This window comes from Plectrocnemia conspersa, unplaced genomic scaffold (genome assembly GCF_051122295.1).
Source record: "Plectrocnemia conspersa isolate PC_06_02 unplaced genomic scaffold, ASM5112229v1 ptg000008l, whole genome shotgun sequence".
NCBI lineage: Eukaryota > Metazoa > Arthropoda > Insecta > Trichoptera > Polycentropodidae > Plectrocnemia > Plectrocnemia conspersa.
In genome coordinates, this window is record NW_028277172.1 from 14,655,046 (window position 1) to 14,680,628 (window position 25,583).

Consider the following 25,583-nt stretch of genomic DNA (forward strand, 5'->3'; position numbering starts at 1 on the left):
GTTTTCCCAGACGAAATCGAAGCAATCGAAGTGGAATAGGGTCTTTTTATGTGCTCGCCGATACTTTTCAAAGATGACAAACGACCCTGATTCTTCCTATGGGTATTTACTAGCGCGGATGCAAGGGCCACCCGCCAAGGGCGAATAAATGTCGGAGTGCGTAATTTTTGTAGTTTCGCATTGAAAATATTTACTTGCGTGAATGTTATTGAATTTTATTCGATATGTGTTGCGTATTTGGTAAACAGAGGGTATATAAAGTGTTATATTTGTTTTATTTTTTTGGAAAATTATTGCTATATCAATGGCATAAAGTGTGAATTGTAAAGTATTAATAATTCTAGACTTGGAAAAAAGCATTCAAAACCATTTGGAACGACGGCTTATTTCTATAAATTATTTAAGGCCTTTGATTATTTTACATTATATATAATAATGACGTTCATATTAAAAAAAAATACTGACTTATTATTGTAAACTGACAAAACAATCGTTATAACTAGGTCTTACGGTCCTAAAGTAACTGCACTTAAGTTTAATAAACATTTATACAAAATTTAAATAATTTATCGAAATGAACTTAGAAGAAATTAAAGCAATATTCTTACATTTTATTTATTAAATTAAAGTTTCTATATGAAATAAATTAAAAAAAATAAAGTTTTTTATACAATAGTTTCTTCACAAACAATTGCGTTCAAATTGTACTGTTTTTTTATAGTGTGCTAAAATTATCGTGTATATAACATCTCCTTGTCGTAAATATATAATATCAGGTCAGTTGCCATTATTTTTTTATTTTTAAATGTCGTTTTTATTCATAATTTACTCTTTGATTTTATGTATAGAGTCTCAGATTAAAAACGTTAATTAAAAATAAATTGATTAATCAAAATCGCTTCCCGAGCCATTCATTGTGTTTGTCCAACAAAACGAAGGGCGTCTTAACCGAACGGGCTTATCCGTAACTGAAAATTAATTATTTTTCGCATTAAGATATCATCCGTCCCGAGGCCGGGAATCAAAAACTTGGCCCTACCCCTTTCGGCGACGCTTGGTCTTTGTCTTTTGCCCAAAGTGCTAGGATTAACGTCCCCGTCAATAAACCTGTTTGCTCAGCGGATTACCGACAAAGAGCAAAAACGCAATCGGGAAAATGGTACAAAAACCGCGACGCGTACACCGTTAATCTCATGGGCTGTATCATTTCAATATCTAAGCATCTAGAACTCTAAAACGAATAGCAAGAATAAATATATCCTATTACTAATATTGTTCTATTGTTGTAAGATTTTTACACGATGAATGTGCTGCTTTGAAATAAATTTATAAAAAGGCATCGACGAAAATAACGTCCTTAAAAGCCTAACGACAAAGAATAAATAAGCCTAATCCAGCATGTCCACATTACATATTAATTAATAGACTTTCGAAACGCATCTGTAAGATACTGGCATTGTTTAAAAAATGACTTCACGCCCTTTGAAATTTGAAACAAGTTACGAATTAAAACTTCAACATTAAAACAGCTATTTTAAGAACTTTTTCTACTATAAAATATTTTTATTTTTTAGTCTGAAGTTCTTTTCCCAACTTTATATTACATTTAAGTTAGATTTAGCTGGGAGATATTTTTTTGATGGTAAAGAAATGACCATATACTAGATTCAAAAAGCTGCCAAGCTTTTTACTTTGACTCACACTATTGGGGTAATGTTTAAGAGTGACTAAATTTTCTTTTATTCTCTCTCAACATAGACTAGGCGAAGAGGAACCATAAAAGACCCCATATTTTATGGTTTATGTCATATTTTAAATTATTATTACTATGCCATTAATATTTTATTTAATCCTGTAATGAGAGGTTGCGTGTATGTTGTTATTAGTAGATATTTTAAAATTGATTCTGTCCACAGATGACGCTTTAAAATAGTTATTTGCATTGAAATGTGTAAAAGAACAGTAAATCCGTAAAATCTTGATTTTATCTTATTAATGCGAGCAAGACAGCGATTTTATAAAAAGCTTATATTTGCGTCTTCTTAAAGTGCCTGACAAAAGTAAAATTATAAGGTTTTTTCATAAACTTTTTTTCAAAAGCCATACGACATTGGGGTACAGAAAGGATCCATGTTAGGACAACGCAAAATTTGTATACCTTTCGTCAGATAAGGGTATGTTTATTGCTTTAACCTGTTTAAAATCAATTTAAAATGCCTAGTGATAAAAATAAAACGAGCTTTTTCCGGGAAATTTTAAATAATTGTAATCGTATAAAACGCGTCAATAAAATATTAGAAGTGTTTTTTATCACTCGAGATGCTTTACGTAACTATTCAATCGTGAAGTTCAACTATTGCATTTCGACTAACAAGAATGAATTCGAAATGTGGCACTCCACAAAACATTATTATGGCTTTTCTGACTACCGCATGGTGGAAATAGGGGGCGGCAGGGTGTAAGTGGATACATTGGTCAATTGATTTCAATTGCCTTTGAACATTATTGGCCGACGTTTAACCGGTGGTCCTTTCGACCTGAGAATTCCAATAAAGCGGACCTGAGTCGGTTTGACCCATCGACGTTTGTTTGTTCGCCGGCGCTGTCCGGATATAACTGAAAAGAAATAAGAATGATAAATCACCATGTGAGAATACATCCATTTTTTCAATCTTATTTCTCAAATAATAAATTTCATGATTATGGTAGGAATGTTTAATTAAATTTTAATTAAAGAGTGATATTAATATAATGACAATCATAGAAATACTAAAAAAATTATTGAAAAAAAAAATATAAACCACACGTATTTAGAAAATAAAATCAATATTAAAGTAATAATGACATAAATTAAGGTTATAAAATTATTTAGTAAAAAAATAATATATAAATAAGTACAGCATATAATACAATGTGTAATGATTGCTGTTATTATAGATTATTTTTAATCAACATTTTAATTTTTAATTAAAAAATAATTAACATTGAAAGAAAGTATACTAAGTATAATGATTCTGATATTAAAATTGAAAAGAAATCAACAGAAATATCTTTACGATTTGCATTACAATGCATTATTTATTATAAAAAATAATGTTAAAGGTAAAAAAGTCGTATTTTTTACAAGAAAGAAAAATATATTGATATTACAATACACCTAAATAATCCTGCAAATAATGTACTCACTGGAAAATATGAGTTAACTACAATAGAGAGTCGCGATCGCGTCCCTTATTCTTACTGGACGCTTCTCTTGCGAGAGCTATGCAGCTTCTCAACGAGCTTGTCAAACACAAGACCTATGAGGAGCTGAACAAAATATTGGGATGACGCTAATCTGTTTTAGGTGTGCACCATAACTGTGTCTTATTATTATTTTATGTATATTAGCCATCAACACGCATTTGGAAAATCTGCCAAGTCATAAAACAAACTTTTGAAAACCAAGAAAAAAATGCTTTTATATTTACTAGTTCTGTATATCCCTACAGATAATACGATATTGCCAGATTGTATCATTATTTCAAAGTAAAAATAAACAAATAGAGAATTATTAACTTGTGAATAATAATCAAGTGCATTTTAAAATAAATAATTCGAGGAGATGCTTGTTATATTATATCATTAAATAATAGTTTTTTAAGACACTTTATCCTCAGGTTTGTACACTTTTTTTCCACTCTCCAAAGACAAACTCATAAAAATCTCATCGGCAAAGCCATTTCGTTCTTTATTTGTTCTTGCGTATCGCTCGGAGAATCAAAAGCATCCCTGAAGGTATTCGGGCTCGGGTCGAATTCCGTCCGATCAGACAGTCGTCCCACACAACTCTCTTTGCCATTCGTAATTGATTGAATTGCTTAGACAAACAGATCACAAGTAAATAGATCCTCAAAGGGTTTTTCGCTAACGTTTTAGCTACGAGATGCACTGGACCCGGGAACGTTAGCATTGGACTTTAAACGAAAGAGATAGATAGCCTCATATTGTTTCACAGTGCAAAAAGTATCCGGACTCTTATTTAATATTTTTTTATGAAATAACTAGTTACTCACCGCTCTATTTTCAGCAACATTTTACATTTACTGTCAATTTAAAACATATTAAGAGTAGCACATATGTGTTAAATTTTTATTTAATTTTTCTGCAATCAATAATTTTAATACCAAAACATAAAATTTAAATCAGTTTTAAATTAGGTTTATAGTATTTTTACTTATATGACATTAAACCTATACTTTTTTAAATATCCCTTTCACGATATTTGCATCAATGGATATAAAATTTCTAAGAACTCTAGATTTTCATATTTTCTATCCTTATACATCTCCTATAAATATGAATATTGCATACACACTCAAGGCAATTACCCCCGTATGAACGACTCAGGGTGGTGTGGAAGAACCAGTGTCGGATTAAGAATAAAGACTTGCACATCGCACTGCCAAAAGGGTAGCGATATTAACATTCGTGCGAGTGCACCGCTTATATCGCAGCCATACCATACATAGACACATATTATATAACGACTGTGTTGTAGCCGAGCGAGTTCAAAACATGGCTATTGTGGCGTACACAAAACGACGCTACTAGTCTTTAGGCGCTTTATAATCTTGGAGCTCACTCGGATGGATTAATGCATAAGATTTAATGATGCAATAACCCTTTGGGGTCGGACCGGTCTCAGAAGCCACTCAACTATATACCTTGCACTGCAAAATATAAGAATTGTAAAACTATTACAGTATTTATTAATAAATATACACAAATACAAATTAAACACGTGAAAATGATACCCTTTAATGCCAGAATGGTCGATATTTAATTGTTCCGCGATCGGCCCTGACGTTTTATTTGTCGATGATAGATGAGCCGATCGGGATATCGACAACACAACACAGGGTGGATAAAATTTCTCTTCATTGTGATCCGTCACGTCACAATAATAATTAATACCCGCCGAACTTTCGCCAAGATCGATTAATCAAATTCGTGCCGCGTTGCGTAATCCGATACGGCCAGTTATTAAAAGTTGCCCAGGTAAATATTTGCCCACGGATTTAATTAAGCCCAGGATCCCTCTCTGGCGTCTTTCATCTTTGACGTCGAAACAGAGATCGATATCGTTTTTAACTGTAAAACCACAATCGACTTTCCTAGATTTTTTTTTGTCAAATGATCGTAATTTAGAATTCTGATTATTGTTTATAAGCAGTGTATTATGTTATGTTATTTATTTTATTGAAACTAGTTAATAGTTCAATGAGTATTGTTAGTTTTAAACCTTTTACAAAAAATATATTTTTATGTGAATAATCCTTACTTGGATTTAAAACTATTTAAAAAACTTTTTTGCAAAAAATACAAATGCAATAACAATTTAATTTATATTATAACCACTAATAAAATAGCTCAATTTTTATAAACCTTTAACTTTTAAACAATTAGAGATCCATAATATTACAGTAATAATTGTAGACTAATCATAAAAACCATATCAATACTATTAAGACTGTCAATAATTGATTGCGTTATAAAATATATAAAAAATATACGTTTTAAAGAAGTAAGCGTATAGTAATTGCTATTGTATTAGTTAGGTATTGTTGAGTTATTTTAGAATAGTTCAACTTAATGCAATAATCACAATTTCCTAACATATACTCACCTAGCTAAATGTGTTTTAGCTTTATATTTATTAAATATATCGATTCAAACCTCACCTAACCCAACCCTATACAGATATAACTAAGCCTAATTAGATTAGTTTAAACTATATTTACAATAAAATTTAATGACAACAAGCTTTATCATGAAAAATGTTAAAATATAAAAATATATTGCGTTGATTTCAAAAATTTAGTTTCATGATTTATGTCGTTTACATTTTGACTTACAGATTTTTATTATTAACTAGCTGTAGATCAAGGCTATTGCAAGTTATATTACAGCAGAAGATTCACAATAACATAATTACTCTTATTAAATTAGATTTTGTTGTATATGGTAATGCTAAATTAGACTTTGTTGGTAATCTAAATTTTTAATGAATTTATGAACCAAACATACATACGAAAATATTTTTTTTATTAATGTATCATAATAGCACTTAAAAAATGGATCAATAATGTGGAAATTTAATAAAATAGTATATTCTGTGTTACTAAATAAATAAACAGAAAAGTTTTAAAAATTAGTATAAATGGTGTACTAGAACATAATTCAAAAGCGTGTTAACGCTCGAAACCATGTTTGGCAAGTATAATATAAAGGGACAATCCGTGATATTCTTTATTAAACGAAAAATATTTTCAGAAAGAAGCAAAGATTCATATACTTTACAATTTTTTTAAGTAAAATTAGAGATTAGAAAATCGTAAAATTTAGAGTGCAAACTTGTTCGAAACTCTTTGTGGTCAAGAAATTATTCGGTGAGTATAAAATATAATAATTAATAAGCAGTGTGCGTGATTGCGACGTACGATCATGTTCTTTGTCGAAAAATGGTTCAGCAAGTATAAAAGGACAATGCATGATTTCAAAAAATATTTTATCAAAGAGACACGAATTTCTTTACTGATTCGTATATATTAAATAATTTATAAAAATCGAGAATTTAAAAAAACATATTTTTTCAAAAGAAACACAAAAATTTGAATTCACTTATTTTACAATTTTTTTTATTTTTAGTATAATTTAAATATTTTTTTTTTAATATATTGCAGGGCATCCTAATTAAAAAACTATTTTTTGCCTTGGAACACAATCGTGAGTGTCTAACAATGATCAATGATTAACATTATTTTTTAACTTTACTCTTAAACGAAATATTTGCAAACATATATAATTTTTATATTTTATGAAGTTGAATAATTTTTCAATTAGACATTGATAAAGTATTTCTATAAAGTAGAAATTGACATTCCTCAATATTTTGCTTCTTGAACACGCTCTGCGTTATGATCTCGCAGAAATCACACAAATGTCGTCGCCATATCGTGCTCAAAAAAATTTATATGTTATCGAAATTAAAATATATTTAAAAACTATCAATAATTGGTTTTACTATATTCGTTTTATTTTATTAAATATTACATATTTTTTAATGTGTATTGCCTTTAAACTCTTTTGAACATTTACAAAATAATATTATAAAGTTTGTGCTAATTCTGAAAATATTTTTATAGTTTAAATCATAATCTATTTTTTAAGGCAGAATAAAGTACATTAAAAATACATTTATTAAAGAATATAAATTTCATGATTAATATTATAATAAACCGTTATTTACCTTCAATTGTGCAAACAAAAATCTGGAAAACTTCTTAGCCATCTTTCGGCGAATAATGAAAATAAAATATTATATTACACCCTCGTTCGAAACCATCAATGAAAATTTTATTAGGAAGTCGTTTTTTAACACTTTAAGTACTTTAGTCGATTACAAATTATAATTAGAGTTTTATTTAAATAATATTATTTTTCATTTTATGGACGTGTCCTTACACAAAAAGCGTTCCTTTTAAAAGTAAAGGCAGAAATCAATTCCCGACTCTGGGTGAATGCGAGGAATTAACAATGGTCGCGAATCGAGCTGTTTTAATCATCCTAATGCGTCTCTCTGTGCAGATGATTTATTCTCAATCCCTTTGTCGGAAAATACTAGCTACTATATACCTAAATATAAGTACTTTGTTCTGAGTTTAGAGCAGTTGGGTCTTTACAAATATATTAATACGCAGGATTAAAAACTAAAATTTTAATAAATATTTATTTTCATGTTTAACAAAAGGTTATAAATAATTTATTATAAATATACTAGTAATTGTAATCTTAATTTTGATTTAAACTCTTGAACTCGCAGTTAATCAGCAATAAATACATGCAAAAAATATGTTTTTTATTTTATTATAACATAAAACCTTGAATTACGACTTGAATTAACATCTCGGTTCGCACACCAAAGGTTCGCGACCGTTTGGCGGTAAACACGCGCCGAGCCGCGCGCAGCTAGCTGATACATATAGCTATGCTTATGTCGTGAAAAAGTTTTAACTTTCCCAGAAAAAGTTTTGAAAATCGTTATTTTCTCCGGCGCGCTATGCTGCGCGTATTTCAGCCTTCCCCGTGGACGATATTGAACGGCGTGAAATATGAAAAACCTACACAGCCTCCGACGATGTAGGTATTTGTAAGTATGTATATTATTTGTGTATGTGTGTATATTAAGATGATATCTTAGAAAGGTAGATATGTATATTTAAAATAAAAGTTATGTCAATGAATATTGGTATACATACAGAATATTTTTTTATTAAGCACACGATATTTTTTCTAGGTTGACATGTAAATCATGTGGTCATGAATACGCATGTAACTTAAATACGCAGTCATAAATACGTATGAGACATACGTGACCATGTGATTTTATGTGACTTACAATAGAGCTTGTAGAGCGTATTTATTTGACCACCCAGTGAAAGGATTAGAATAATGTGCATGCAATCTAAAAGTAAATTAAAAAAGTTCTAAAATAAAAATTATCATCTTATGAGAAAGTAAATAAAAATTATCATCTTTTATTTTAAGAAAAACTAGGTAAATGTATTGTGACGACCATTTGACAAACAAAATTACGTTTCTAACTAAGTAAATTTTGAACGGATTTTTAACGTTTCTCGGAATCACTTTAAGGCTTCTTTTTGATAGAGATAAAAAGCGTAATAAGTCCTTTCTCATAACACTACATTTTTTTTAATGTCACAGTGTAGGTATCACTGATTAAGCCACTTTTCACCAGATAGCGGGGATAACAACAGTTGTGAGCCATTCCGGACAGTTGCTCTTGGATCGTCTTATTTGATGAAACAACCGATATATCCACAGTTACCCAAACGGGTATTATTATTCAGGACGTAGTATTATTTTACTTACACGAAAAGACATATGCTGCGGAATTTACTTCAAAATATAGACTTATAATTGATGGAACTGAATACAAAAAAAAAGGAATAGAAATTTTGAAAAATAAAAAATAAATTTAAGTGTTCACAAAATTATTTTGTAGTAATAAAAGAAGTTATTACTTTCTTTCATGCATTAGAAAAAAAATACAATAAAAAAAATTTTAAGCAGCATGTTAAGAAGATTATGCGCTACTTGTTGGATAAAAAGACACGGAACTTTTATATATTTTAAAAATAATATTATATTTATATTAAAAACATTGAAAATATTGAAACCTGAAAGCAAAGCGTATTTTTCACAATAGTTTATCTTCTTATAAATTATCTTACAAAAAATACATTTTGGTATCACTTCAATGCATAATTTTGACTACTAAAAATATTAAAGATCTCTGCAACGCTAAAATTAAACAAAGATTATGCAAATGATATATTTAAAGATATTTAAAATAATCTTTTAAATAAGCAAAAAAATTATAGGTGGATTTCGATATCTCAGGAATTCTACAAAACAGTTAATACAGGCAAATTATCCGTGCACCACGCCAAGAAATACTACCAAAAAAGTATTTTTATTTTGATGCTGGAGTTTTAACGAAATAATGAATGCTTGCATATTGCACATATTATTACTAGAAAATATAATAAATATTGAAGATGATTTAAAATTATCATTTCATAATTACGAATAAAATACTAGTAATTTTCAATTCGATTGAATAAAAATTCGAAATCTGAATCATGTTTTATGTCTGTAGTTAAAATGTGAAAAAAATGTATTTGCGAAAAAATATTAAGACTTATGTCATAATTGCGAAATTTTATTACGTTTTTATTAAGTTTGCCAATCAGTGTCGCTTTCGCAGAAAAAAGTTTTCCGCGTTACGACGCTTGAAAAGAAAAGAAATTGAATGAGTCAAGACAGATTATTGAGTCTATCTTTATTACACATTCATTGTAAAATGGACCTATATCCTGAAAAATTCTTGAACTGATTTGCAAGTCAAAAAAACGAAAATTAGAGTATATTTTTGAATTTAAAATAAAATAAATTTCTTTAATTCATATTATGATGAGTAAATAGCAATCCATATTCATAATTATATTGTCTTGAAAAAATTAAATAATTTTTTTCTGTGTACTCTACTCTAATCATATTTTTTAGTAAATATAATTGAATGTGCATTTACATATACTATACAATAATTAATATAATTGTTGGGTTCATTAACTGAAACACTATTTCTAATTGTAAAAAACGCACATTATAATAATAAATCAGGGCCAGTTCGACTTGCGGTTAAAAGCGTCTTAACCATCGAAAAACATTGGTATCTTCGTTTAAAATAATCATAGGAAATAATTTGGCAGATAAAGTTACTCAATTTAAATCATAAATGATTTAAAATTTATTGCTTTAACAATAAGTACTGTCCAAAGCTATTTTTAATCTACCTTATCGGCCAACAGCAATTTATTTCAAAGAAATTCGCCACTCTTCTGAAATAATCGTTCTGCCCGCTGATGTGACCGTAGGCTGCAGTCTACGGTCACACCCGCGGACAACCCGTCTCAACTGTTGCGCAACAAACAATTTATCTCTGTTATAAACAAATAAACATCCCGGACATAATATGTTATGCTTTTGCCTGTATATAATAATATTAAAATAAAATTGAGACATGACAAAACATTTTTTTCAATTAATTTTTTTTTTTATAATTTATTAACACTTCTTTCTGAAAATAGATAATTATCAACAGTTTTCTTTTTTATTAAAAATACACACTATATTATGTTCAATTTTTCTAATTCTAATTTCAAAATGGCCCTCCCCTTGACCATTTTCTAGAACACTAGTGAATATGACCCGTATTTTTTCTCGTAGAGATATCTGAATATTTTTTCTCTCGCAAGTAACAGGATTACTTTCTTTGATTTAGATTCCAGACAATGAAGCCCTATTTGAAGACGTTAAGAACAAGCTTATCGTACAGAACGCGAATCGGCAATATATATTGAAGTGATACATGCTCTACATAACGAAGCCAAGCATCCTCGAAGCCTTATCGCAAATTTTAGCGATATGCATAGAAAATCTCCACACATACTCAAACGTCACTTCCAGGTCATCGACGGAATATAATAAAATAAATATCCCGAGTTATTAATTGCCGCATGTATATACCTATTAAAAAATCAAAAAGAGTGGAGGACCCAGATTACATCCTTGTGGTACTCCAAATGAGAAAATTAATGTCATAGCTCATATATTTACGGTGACGACTTAAGTAACCAGTTTTATCGTAAACTTTAAAATTTACCCATACCTGATTGTTTTTAGTAAATATATTTTTTGAGACATTAAAACAGCAAATTGACAATTAAATATACGTTCAAAACTAAAGGTGTATATCGTCACACTGAGCACTGTCCTGTTTAAGAAACTAAGTATTTAAAATTTGAATATTTAAATATACTTATTTATTTAATATTCTTAAATTTACGGCATAATATTCTGTGTAAAATTATTTAGATATTGTGCTTCATTTTTGAGTATTTAGTCAGAAAAACGTTGATTATAGCAATTCGTTGTTAAAAATTACTTTTAAGGGTTTTTGACGGGTATAAAGTAACATACTTATGTAACCAATCACTTAAAATAAAAACATATATGATATTCAGTTCTAAAATAAACATATAACAAGTATAGCTGAACATATTCATACAAAATATGTATATGATGAACTAGTAACTCAGCTCCCACTTTCGAAATGTTGTGTATCAATACTCATTTGCCCCAGCACATAAATAATTCATGTGTCGATAAACAATCTCCAAACACAATGAAATACATATTATGCTTTCTTGTTATGTTCATTCTCTTATTATATCGCTTCTCTCTCGCTCACTCTTTCGGTATCCATGGAAACAGCCCTCGAGTCTCGCATTTATTTTCACGAGAGAAAAACTTCACCGTTCGCCGTTTCCAGGAAATATACCAAAAACAGAAATATATTACATGGACTTCTACATAATGTCAAATTATGGAAAATTTTAAGTTTTTCTAAAATTATTTTATATTATAAATATTAAACGCTTAATAATTAAATATACACTGATAAATAAATTTTAGTTTTTTAACAAGTATATATATACCTTTGCTGAAAATTGTACATTTTAACCTATCATATTTTTTTAATCTTTAGACGCACCGTATTATTTTTGAGATAGATATAGGGGTTCACGAAAGTCCGTTACATTTTACACGAATATACATACATAAAAAAATATGATAAGAAAAACTTACCTTTAAAGAAGGTCCTTGCGGTACCGAATCTTGACTCCTGGGCGGAATCTGCTGACTTCTAGAAGGTAGCTGAAGCAGATGTCTAATGCTGTAGCTGGGTTTTCCTTTCTTCGATGACATTCTGAAAATAATTTACGATTTAAAAATATATCCATGAGTCTGTCTAAAACTTTTATGTACGAAACTCAAACCCTAATCTCATCCCCGTTCTAAAAATAAATAATAAACTGATTTAAAATTAGTTATTTATGAAGAATAGGTATATCTATCCGAATTTGTGCAATCCCATAAAAAATTAAAATTGACGCTGCGATAGACGCGGGAATAGGGTAGTCCAGTGGCGTATGTGATCTATTTTAATGTAGCTTTATTTATTTTACGTGCACAATTGGCACAATAAAGCGCCTTTAGTAATGATATTTAATAGTATGATAGACTAGAGGTATAAGTCGGTGACTAACACTTTCGTTACTGAGAGATCATAATTAGTGATTAATATATGATGAATTTTGATCGAACATGAAAGATTAGGATTTTTTAAATTTACTTAATTTTGTGAATATATGTCGTGATGAATAATATAAATTAAATTGAGTTAGGTCATGCATGTATAATATAAACTATTGTTTAAAATATGTAATACTAGTTATAAATTTATAAAATATTTTGATTTACACCTTTTATTTATTAGTCTGATGTTTACTAGTAAACATACAATTTTATCATTTGTATACATAGATCATTGTATACATAGATTTACTAGTATACATACAATTTTATTATTTGTTTATAGTAAAAAATTAATGCAGCTATTAAAAATGCGTAGTTGTTAAATTTATTTTCATAAACTGAATATAAGTAACAAAGTGAAATTAAATAAGGTTGTAACTTATTTAACATAAGATATTATGGTAAAAGAATTTTCAAAGTTTATAACTATATTTCTGAAAAATTGAAAAGGATATTTTTTAATATACGTACACTAAATCATTTTATAATATAATTTCAATAAAAAAATATTTTTATAGTATGATTAGGAATAGTTTTTGTATAGTTATTATGCTAGCATATTTTAAAGAAAATTGTAATGGCTTTACTATATATGATATTAATGATATTATTATTATACGAATGAGTCAATCTACAAGTAGTTGTCATATAGATTTATTTTTTTTATTAAAAAAACATTTTATAACTGGTTCATAATTTAAATAAATTATCCATCAGTGATTTTATTATATTTAATTTTAGTTTGTGTCATAGATAGTACTACCAAAAAAAAATATTCTAATATCTTATGCAAATTTACACACAGACCCACTGTCTTAAATTGAAGCCAAATACAAAATATATAATTACAATAAGATATTAAAATACATATTATGAGTAAATTACCAAGCAAGTTAATAAAATTAAAAAGAAGACAACGCTTAGATAATATAATTATTCATATCGATACAAAAAATAATAAAATTGAAGTGTCAACATGTGTCTGTGGAATATATTTGGCAAAATGTACAAAAAGCTTTTATTAAGATATATGCACAAAGCTTTTCCATTTTAATAAAAAGAAGCGATTTTAGGTGTTACAGTTATTAAAAAGTCATCAAATATCGTATTTCTTCATGTATATATTAATACATTGTGATCTATTTTATTCCTTTCATATACGCACCTTTGCTTAACTACTTAGTTTAAAATATATGTATGCATTTTGGTTAAAATAAATTATCACCTTAAAAACTATATCAATGTTAATAAAAAAAATTATAGACATTTAAAAAAATAGATTGAGTCTTTTATCGTACCGCCGCTGCTCGCGGCTCGTTTGAGTGACGCGGGTACAGAAGAAAAAGGGTTAAAGCGGTAATGCAGTAAGTAGTGATGGCACCCCTCAATGCGACCGGTTCCAGCGTCACTTCTAACGTTGCTAATTACCATTTGCCCCATCTCAGGCGCCAGTGTCATTTTGAATTTTTTAGCTAACAACATTACCCGCCGAAACGCATTTAAAGCAAATATTTTATTCAATAGGTGAACCGTCATTATTACTTTCATCAATATTTAATTACATTAAAATTGCATTTATTTATAGCGAATAACCAGTTAGACCAGCTGCTATATATGTAACATGTATATTTGTAAAGCTTTTAATATATCACTTTTTTACCATGTTTTTATTCTGACTATATGTGTCTATATAAGTATATAAGTGGGAGTATCGAAAAGATGAGTTAAGAAATCCAGAAAATAATTTTATAGTTTTTTTAAGTTTGCCTTATAATACTGTAAAAAAACCTATTTATTTACTTTTTTATATAGTTTGTGTATTTGGTGAGCTTTGAAACTCGTTCCTTAATTTCAATGTCATATGAGTCTCACGTCTGCTATCTTTTTAGGCTCTCAGTGCTTAATGTCGAGTTTTCGATAGCTCAAAATTTTGGTAAGCACTTTATAAAATATTATGATTTTACAAATATTGACAATAAATTTGCCAAAGATTTAATTCAGTATTTAGAATATCATTTGTAATAACGAACACTGGCAATGCTTTGAAATTGTGATTTTTCACTGAATCGATTTAAAATTTGCACTCATATACAGTTAGTAAATAGAAACTATGTCTATCGTTCCATTAATAATTTAAAACTGATGTTAAAAAATGTGTCGAAAAACCAAATACTTTCAAAATACATTTTCCATTGTATTTGTAAAATTTTACGTTTCTATATTTAGTTATTCATAAAACTAATTTACATTAACAAAAAATCTAATAAAAAATAGCTTTAGATTTGTTACTTCTAGTCACGAATCTCAAACTATTTTTAACATCGGCTAAATTATAAAAGATATAGATAAATTTTTAATAACTTGCAACATTAATTTAACAACAGGTTATATATAGGACGTGATACAATATATTAAAACATATGCGCAAATATATGATATATGATATTAACTGAATGAGTTAATAAAACTTTTGCTAATGAAAAACAGATTAATTCAATTTATTTTTTATTATAAATCTGATTATCATCACTTTTTTCCAATATGCCATGATAACTATTATACAAACAATAATTATACAATTAATCATTTCAAAAATGGTAGAAAAACAGTTATGGTGCACACGTAAAATAGATGAGCGCCATTCCTTGTAAAAATTTCAGCTCCTCATTGCTACCGCCAGACACATCACTGTGTTTGGTAAGTTTTAACACAGAAATATGTTGTGCAATTTATATATTAATCTCACTACACTATGTAATCAGCAAGGAAATAGACATATTCTATATTAGTGTGTATTTTTAGACTCACTTTTTCTTTCTAAAATAGGTTAACCAATATTGAACATTTGTTCAAGTTGAAATTTACATTTATTTTTTAACCGAGCTCATTAATTGCAAAAAATGCATTTTATTTTTTATTCCAGTCACTATTTTATAACGTTATTGCCAAGATCAGAAACAATTTGACAATGAACTTTAGTAACAGCTTAGGAAGTAACACAATTATTTTAAGCATACTGCAAGCAAAACATTGCTGTATCTGAAGTTAATAAGCACCAATAATAGTTAGGCCAACTTAATAAACACACCGCTTTTTTTAATCTTGATTCTTTTATACAGAATATCTATAGAATATTATTACAATATTACTTGTAAGACACTTTACCTACAAGTTACTATATTTGAATAATTGTTGAATATGAACATATATAATATATTATGCAGAAGATTTTACAGGCTAATATATTAAATAATACTACAATAGTGACCTTCAATTTTAATATTACCTTTAAATTAAAACGATTTTTAGCTACTTCAGCTCATAAATAATATATATACGATATATTATTTATGAGCTGAAGTAGCTTATTATTAGATAATTTTCAATACTGAATGTGTACGAGCTAGCTTAATTTTAATTATTCATCCGTGAGATTAGGAAAATCTAGGTAAACTTAATATGTGATAAAAATTATAATTGCAATTAAAACTATTTATTAATCATTAATTACGATCTCTCCGACACAATTGAAATTAAAAAACATTCAGGTCCATATAGGATTCGAAAATGGATTTTTTAGGTAAATTGGCAGCGACTTATACCTACTACTCGTCTATCGTGCTGGTATATAATTAAAAAAATAAAGCAATTTAAAATTTACATATATTTTTTTTACTAAATTACAATATTTTAATTCTCTTCCCAACATACATAAGCAGTGATCGAATCGAAAATATTTACATAAATATTAAATCCCCATCCGGTTTGCGACCGGCCGGGTTCGTTCGGGATCGTTCTGGGGGTCGAGGGTGGTTGGGATGAAAAGCCTCCCTCAACTGAGCCAAATCCAGATGCTGTCTATCCCTTTTATACCGAGTAGCTCTGTCTCAGGGGTCGTTCGGCTATAACGGGGACTTTTTAGTACTGTTTAAACAGGAACGCTTTTGTTCAGATGCTAAGACGCTTAATAATATTTACAGGTAAATGATTACAGTATTGCGATTTCAGATTGAGATGCTAATAATAAATATCTAAACTAGTATCAATTTAAAATTTGTGAAGCTAAAACAAATATTATTATAACCTAATACCTGATAGATTAATATAATAGATTTTTTCAATACATAGTAGTGTTTCTCAAACTTTATTACTTATTTTATTTAAATTATTTTTTACATTATGTATATTTATGATGTTAACCGGACGCTCGAATCGCGAGGGTGGGAAATAGGGGATGATAGGGAGGCAGACTCCGGGGCCACGGCGCATGTATCCCGAAAGTCCCGCACGGATTTCTTTGTGCCTGTTAACTTTGTTGCTGTGTTATTCGAGAGTCGATAATTGTGTGTACTCACTCGCACACACAGGCGCAACTTTTCACCTACTTAACCTTTTCATTGTTTGTTATGGGATGTTGGGTTTGTTATTGGTTCTTTATTTTAAATAAAAATATACTTACAGTAAGTTTCTAGTTCATAATTTAATATGGTGTTTTACTTAATTATTAGTTTAATTTATGTTAGATGCATTTTATTACTGAATTTATTAACTTATCGTGACAAATAATTATTGATAATACGAAATTAAAAGCAGAATTGTAGAAGGCGCAGAAAATAAAACATCAATAACAACGTGTCTATAAATAGAAGCACGTCTGACGCTCAACATAAACACAAACACATGAGCGTCAAACTTTCCTATCAATCTATACACGTTTATTTTGCTTTTGATCGAGTCGCAAAATTGTTATTTTTATGTAAATAAAAAACTAGGAATTTGTGCGTGCTTTGGGTGGTAACAAGTGTTATTTCTCGCGTTTGACACACACATATGTCAAAAAGTGAGTTTGGTAGCCGAACACATGCGCACATGGACGGCGTGCACGTGCACGCCGGCGCACCATTACACTGGTGGGTACCTGTCGGTACAATCAAAACATAACCTCTAAAAGTATCGGCCGTGACGTTTTCCGGTTGTCAGGGGACTTACTTTTGCGCCGGCGTGGGGCCACTGTCAGGGCGTCGGCCCTGAGTCTCCGGTCGCGTTCATACTTGCGTCCGGATGGAAGCGCCTACGACGACATGGCGACTACGAGCGAAGATTCGCGCAAACTAACCGCCAAGAACAAACATACACGGGTGAAAAATAACTAGATTTCGCGGCGTGTGCGACGAGCGGCGACGACCCGCCGACACTGCATGGACGACCGGGAATTAATAAAAAGTTTCTTTGTAAAACAAGTGGCTCGCGAGCATGTACCAAAATGGCGGAACTTTGGATAACTTCGGCACAAAGTGCGGCCTCAACTTGTAGGGTGCGCGTCTGGCGTGCGCGACTCGGCGTGCGATACAGCAGCAGTAAGAAAAACGCTCGACGCTACTTGGGTGAACGCGTCCTTACAAATCCAGTTAAATCGCCTTCACACCATCCCACGCGTCATTTCATCAAGTTTGGCTACATTATTATAAAGTTAATAAGTGTTTTAAACAGTTTTCGTTTGTGGGGTAATGCCGCAACGCGCACGCGAGCCGCGCCACGGCGAGGGGTTTGAATGGGGAAAATCAATAACTCACGAGTGCCGGGGCCGCGCTCCGTTCTTCGCTTAATCATACACAACGTCGGAAACATTGGCACTGCCTCGACCAGGAGACTCTCCGATTCTTCTCGGAGAGTCTGTCCACTTTTCCGGCCTGTGCCCGCGCCCGCACCGACGCCCAAGACCCGCTGACGACGCTCGGCAAACTTGGCCAAACTTTTGCCGGAAAGCTCTCGCAGTTGGCACAAAGAAGTTGGCGGGGCGCGGGGATCGAGGGACGCTCCCCCCGCGCGTCGGTCGCGAAACTCCGCGAAAGAGTTTTGCGGGGTGAAGGGGAGGAAAAAAAAGGATGTGGAGCATTGGGGTTAGCCGGTTGGTAAAAGTTTTCGGAATCGATTGGGACGCCGGACCGTCACGTGATTGCGATGCGGTGCAAAGTGACGTCATGCGCCAAGATAACAACTTAGTTGTTTTATTTTTCTTATCAGTCGATTTTCAAGTTTATAAGAAATTTAATAATACATTTTTAACTACTTTACATTAATTTATTAGATAAATTCGTGAAGGTTTAGCTATTTCTAAGTTTTATATATTTGCAATAACAGGGTAGTAAAATTAAAGCACATAAATTAATCAATTATTATTATTAATTTAACTACTGAAAATTAAAATTTATGCATTTAAGTCAAGCAATGTTTATACAAAGTAAAATAAATAAATAGAAAAAATACGTTACGTAATAATATAAATGTATTAAACTTATTTGGGGATCTGCAGCTAATAAAAAAATTAAATCTGCTAATGTATTTTTTGTTTATATAAAACCTAAATATTTAGTCTTGCCTGAGTCACTGATTCTAAAGGTTAGTGGGTTAATATTCTCCCGCTTAATATTTTTGGTGTAAATATGACATTGTTCTATAATTGATAAGAATTCTAAAAAGCAAAAAGTTATAAAACTTTAATTATATTTAATAAAAAATATATTTAATATAGTTAATAAGAACCTTGTTTATATTGAAATTTTATTTATATTATTTTCTTTTGAGGTTCGTCACCTACACTTAGCTATGCAAAAAAACAAACTTATACCAATTTCAACAGAAAAATTTACGTACAGGACAACGGAATGGAAAAAATCCTGATTTCCTAAACTTCTACATAGTAAAAACTAAATATACAGGCTTTGATCTCTCATCTGACGATTTTACGAAAATTGGCTAAATAGATGGTAAAATAATATATTAAAAAAACTCTACTATATAAAAAATAACCGTCTGGGATGACTTAATAAAAAAACATAAAACCAAAGAATAATTTGTATTATATATCACTTAAAAATATATAAATACAAATAAATAATATGCAGTATAAATAGCGTCTTCTATTGTATTTTAAATAATCAAAAAAATTAAATTGCTTAAAAAGTTACGATAAATATTCTTCTTTGCAGTTTTATATTTTAATTTTTAATTTAATTTGTTTTACACATTTTTTGGGGTGATAGTGCAGCAAAAGCATTTAGTGTATCTTAACAAATCGAAATTCTTACACGTATAACGTGACAACATTCAACTTCAGCTGTATACATTCTTACTAAGGCTACTTCTACATATTTAAAGATCTGTTAAAATGTTAAATATTTCATAATTAATCAGGTTGCTGTAGTGTAATATTTTATATTATGAATTACAACTTTTACTATCAACTAACATTAATATTGTGTAGGATGCTCTTTAATGTAATCCAAATTATCAATTTAATTATTTTTATTGGAAAAAACTATTATTAACAACAGTAAATACATAAAATGTCTTAGTATCTTTGAATCTTATTTAGCGAAACAACATAGCCTTGACCTTTAACCATAAATGCATGATTTTTTCAAATTCAAAAATAAAAATATTTTTATACTAAAATTAGACTGAAAATGATATAATGATGAAATAATTAGGAAAATATTTATGCTTATTTGTTGATTATATTTATAAAAATATACATTTAAATATGCAACATCATGCAAAACTGAAACAAAAAATATTCAAATTAAAAACATACAAAAAATATTTACAAGTGGAAATTCTAATAGCAATTTTTCTTACTATTAAAACATAAGATCACACCACATTTAGCACAAATTGTTTGTGAAATTCCATTGCATTTTAGCATTTTGCATCTGATTCTCTTGGGCAATATAGGCCAATGTCAATAACTGCATGTTTTGTTTATTTTATGCAACTATTACAAAAAATAGAAATCAAAAATAAATAAACAATGGTAGACTTACATTTTTGGAGTATATAAATTAATTTTATTTTGTTTTATATCCATTAGCACTAATGAAAAGAAATGACGAAATTACTAAATATTATATATAAAATATTTAGGTAGTTTAAAAGAAAAATATGTTTATAAAAAAAAATTCAAAATATAAGGAAAAATATATGAAACCTAACCAAAATATCATCAATATTGCTTTTAAATTAAGTTTTGCTGTTAGTTTTTTAAAACTTTTGCAAACCAATTTCTGCCCAAAAATAAATAAAGACTAACTCAATTTCTTTAAAAATGGCATAAGATCACTTTATCGTTTAAGTAAATCACTTACGGTTAAATCAAACAGAACATTTTTATATTTAATTTTATAAAAAAATCACAAATGTGATTTTTTTATTATATAAGCTCTTGTCATTTAGATAAAATTATTAATTGTATATTTTAAATGCAATAAAAACTATTGCGATATTTACTTGACAAGCAATTAAAATACATATGTAAGATACTTATGTTAATATATATTTGAAAATGATAACATCCCAGATGGGTTTATAAACATGTTAAACAAATCTTTGTATAATTGTATTATATATAGCTGTTTATATATGTTATTAAATTGTGAAAATGCTTAACTTTTTTTTGCCGATGACATAATACACAATAATACACAAATGTATTTTTGAATAGATCGTGTTTTTATATTTTAAAATATTTAACTACAAATATTAAACAATTTTAAGTAAAAAATTTACCTTTTGTCTCTTAAATTTATAAAACGTTTCTTGTTTTTGTCATGCGATCATTGACTAGTGACACGTTGACAAAAATTGAAATTGCGTTGCTTACTTTTTAATAATATAATAAGGTATATTTATTAGACGTTATTATGTTTTATCAGTACAAAATATCAAATATTGGTATAAAATATATTAACTCAAAAAAACATCTTGTACATTAAAATAATATGTACGAGAGTGTTTCTATGTATATATAAACATAGATTTAAATATTCTTTGTTAACACGAAACATAAAGCAGAAATAAACCACTAAACCTAAATAGTGTATCTCAAGAAACCACATATGATGCATGAAAGACTTAAATACACAATAAAATCCAAGGACGCTATATTGTGATAAAAATATTAAATTTTGATTAATTTTTAATATTATTTTTATTATTTATTTTTCATAAATTTCTACAACTATAAAGCATATGTATTATATATATATATATATATATATATATATATATATATATATATATATATATATATATATATATATATATATATATATATATATATATATATATATATATATATATATATATATATATATATATATATATATATATATATATATATATATATATATATATATATATATATATATATATATATATATATATATATATATATATATATATATATATATATATATATATATATATATATATATATATATATATATATATATATATATATATATATATATATATATATATATATATATATATATATTATATTATAAAAAACACAATTAATATTATTTTATGAAACACAATAAATAAACATTATTATTGTATATTTATACTTTTATAATAAAGTATGTATTTTAAATAATTTATATAATTTATTAGCAATTTATATAAAAAAACTAATGAATCCATACTATGTTTTATGTGTACTATAGGTTTTAACAGATTTGATGCTAGTCATAAAGTAATTACACACTTCTCGGTATTAAATTGTATTATCTGAACATGAATAGCTATATTACACAGCATTTTTTTTTACCTTTTTCTGGGAAACGTATTTCACGAATTATTTTCAATTTTTCCGGACCTTATCTCTCAATACAAGTGAGTTAGGGCGTCGGGGCGAGCGTTTTACCCACGAATTTATATGACGTCGGATGATTAGTTCCCGGTCGTTTGCGCAAACAAGTTAGTCGGAAAAATGCTTACCGACTCAAAAATACCCACCCAGCCAGGAAAAACTACCAACGACACTAAATTTCGCCAGGTACGCTGGGAAAATTCCAATTTATAACATGGATTTTATTGGCGTAGAAACTATGCCCTTTTTATATTATCTACCCTCACATATCCTTTAATATGACAAAATGTATTTTCGTTGAAAAAATATATAATAATCTACAACCAGAAGCTACAATTCATATTTATATTTAAAACGTACGAAGGGATTTTTGCCTCTTTTTCATCCTGTCGGAATGAGCTATGAGCGTCAATTATATTTTTTATAAATACTCGTTTAAAATTTAAATAATAAATAATGACCCAAATATACAAAAATATGAACGATGGATAACGTATAAGTCTGAATAACACGGTAAAGCTTACCAGGCTTCAACCGCAATAACGTGAGGCTTGGTTGTTTAAGTTTAAAATAACCTTTTATTTATGTTCTTTGGTAGCTAACCCTTGCTCAATAGTTGCATAAGGCTCAAAAATGAATAAACATGAGCTAAAAAATATTGGTAAATAGTGCAGTGAACATAAAGTAATAATCAATCATGTTCATGATAAAAATATAATACGAAAGCCAATTGTAGTCACTGATGAACTATAGTAAGAATTTTTTTTTTAAAAAAAATATGCAAATAAAAATTATGGGCGCGATGGGTGTCAAGACCTTACTTAACCTTTAAGCAAGACACTAGTTACGAAACTCACTATTCAAGTTCAAAATATATAAGTAGATGGTAATATTATACAAATAGCATAATTCAACCTTCGTCAAATAAAACGTCTTTGAAATATTTTTCTGATATATATCTTAATGTTTAAACATCCCTAATATCTCAAACACACAAACGTTATCGTTCCAAGTCTCTAAAACTTTAATTAGATGTGATTTATCAATAAAATCTAATGTTTAAAAAGTACTTACTGACCATTGTTTTATGTTTATAAATTTAAAACAAATTCACTATGTCACTTCGCGCTAAAGCGTCCGCTTATAGAGATTAACGGCAAGGAACTGGTAATGATGTTCCTTTTCTAAATGCGACATGTATCATATTTATGTGTATGTGTGTTCTTAGGATGCTGGAAAATTACTGTATATCTTCGTTGTGTATTTCTAAGAGGATATTTCGCTCAAAATCACGTAACAAATTGACAATGTGATGCTGCGAACGGCACACGGGCCATTGGGACTTTATTAACGTGCTGTGTTAAAATGCAGTAAAGTCAGAAGAAAAATATGCACACCTAATATATTTATATATATCATTTTAATTTATCCATATATTTTTAACAAAATGTATTCAAGAATAATAAATTATTTCTGCAATATTGACAGAGGCGGTCGGGAGGTTGTTAATTATTTATAAATAAACAACGTAAACTATATTGTAATTAAACTTTTTTTTATTTATTTTTTTATATATTAAATAAGTTCTTAATAAATGTCCTGCATCAAGAGCTATGTGTGAAAACTAACGAAGACAATTACAAGATGAGAGTACAGAGGGTTCAAATTGTATATAGGTACATATGTATTGTACCTAAACATATACAAATGTGTCTAGTACTGTATATTAAAAAAAAAACATTTTATAATATAAGCTTCTAAAATAAAATAATTTAATGTTCATTATAATAAAAAATTAAATTATAACACATATTAATTTTTTTCAAAATAGAAGTCTAATCGTCAATAAAATATGAGCTGCTTAAATATTATGTTAATTTATAAAATATGAAATGCTTAAAAATAAGATTATACCTACAAATAACTGAAAAAAAATGTTTTTTAATATTAAGTATTAATGTAAATTTTAATTAGAAATAACAGTTCTGCAAAAGCCGATTTATTATATCTGCGAATACGCCAAAATATATATATATTATTATTATATTATTATTTTATTCAAGGTCAGATATCCTTTACTTATCAAAGAGTGTACCATGCAACGTTTTTTCGATAATGCGACAATCAAAGAACACCTGTAGATGCCATTTATCGTCGTTGTTGTTGGAAAATATTGTCTAAATAATAAATTTAATTTAACTGTATTTATACATTTATAATGTATAAATAGATTTATTTTAATTAGAAAATAATTCAAAGTCTACTACAAAACTACGTTTGCACACAGAGCCCCTGATTTATAGGCTATCATTACAACTAGTGTAAAAATTTCCATTAAGCATTATTAGAATTGCAATTCGTCCCCAAGCCATCGTTATACATTCCGTATTCGGGACGCGGCATCCATTACAAAGTGCCCATGGCGCTTTTTAACTTAAAAAAAATTGAGTTATTTTTTCAGTAAAATGAAACCTTACCGACGTTTTGTGACAGAAGCTTAATTAGAAAACGTTTTTGCCAGCGAAGCTTTAAATCACTGCGGTCACTTTTGACTCTCCCAACCTAGAACGTTTGATTCTGACACAGGTTTTTTTTAATAAAAAAAACTGTATATGCATATGTGCAGGCCCAAAGTAAGGTGCTATATTTATTTATTTTTTAGGTTCTCATATAATTTTAAAACATTTTTTTAAATATAATGTTGTTAAAAATCCAAAAAGTATTATTTTTTTGGATATTGTAATTAAAACATTAGATCCAAAATAATTAATCAAACTTAATTTTCATGATAAAATAATCGGGTAAAAATAATGAAAATTATACATTAAGATCTTAATGATTAGGTTTTAGTAAAAAAAATAATAATTTCTCATATTAGTTTTTTAAAAAAATGTTGGTAATATTTAATGTTTATTCTAATACTTCAAACTTTCGATTCCATGTCTGTTTATAGTATGGGTCGTAATTTTTCTGCCTCTATCTCATAACAGTGTAATAGACGAGGCTTATTTCGAATTTAATAACTGTAGAGCTTGGTCAGTCTTGTGGGTCACAATATTAGTTTATCGACCTTTGATCGTAGTTGTTAGTTGTGAAAATTTCGTAATAACTTTTTTGTCATGACATTTTTTTAGAAACACTAGAT

General features: G+C 28.5%; 1 protein-coding gene across 1 annotated transcript in view; it reads right to left on the reverse strand.

Annotated features, from left to right (window-relative positions):
- Positions 1–25,583, reverse strand: part of LOC148233092 (uncharacterized) — a 535,519-nt gene that overhangs the window by 385,339 nt on the left and 124,597 nt on the right. The window contains exon 4 of the mRNA XM_088190536.1: positions 12,277–12,397. Within this exon, the coding sequence (XP_088046662.1) occupies positions 12,277–12,396 (120 nt within the window). The 5' untranslated portion in view covers position 12,397. The remainder of the gene's footprint in view (positions 1–12,276; positions 12,398–25,583) is intronic.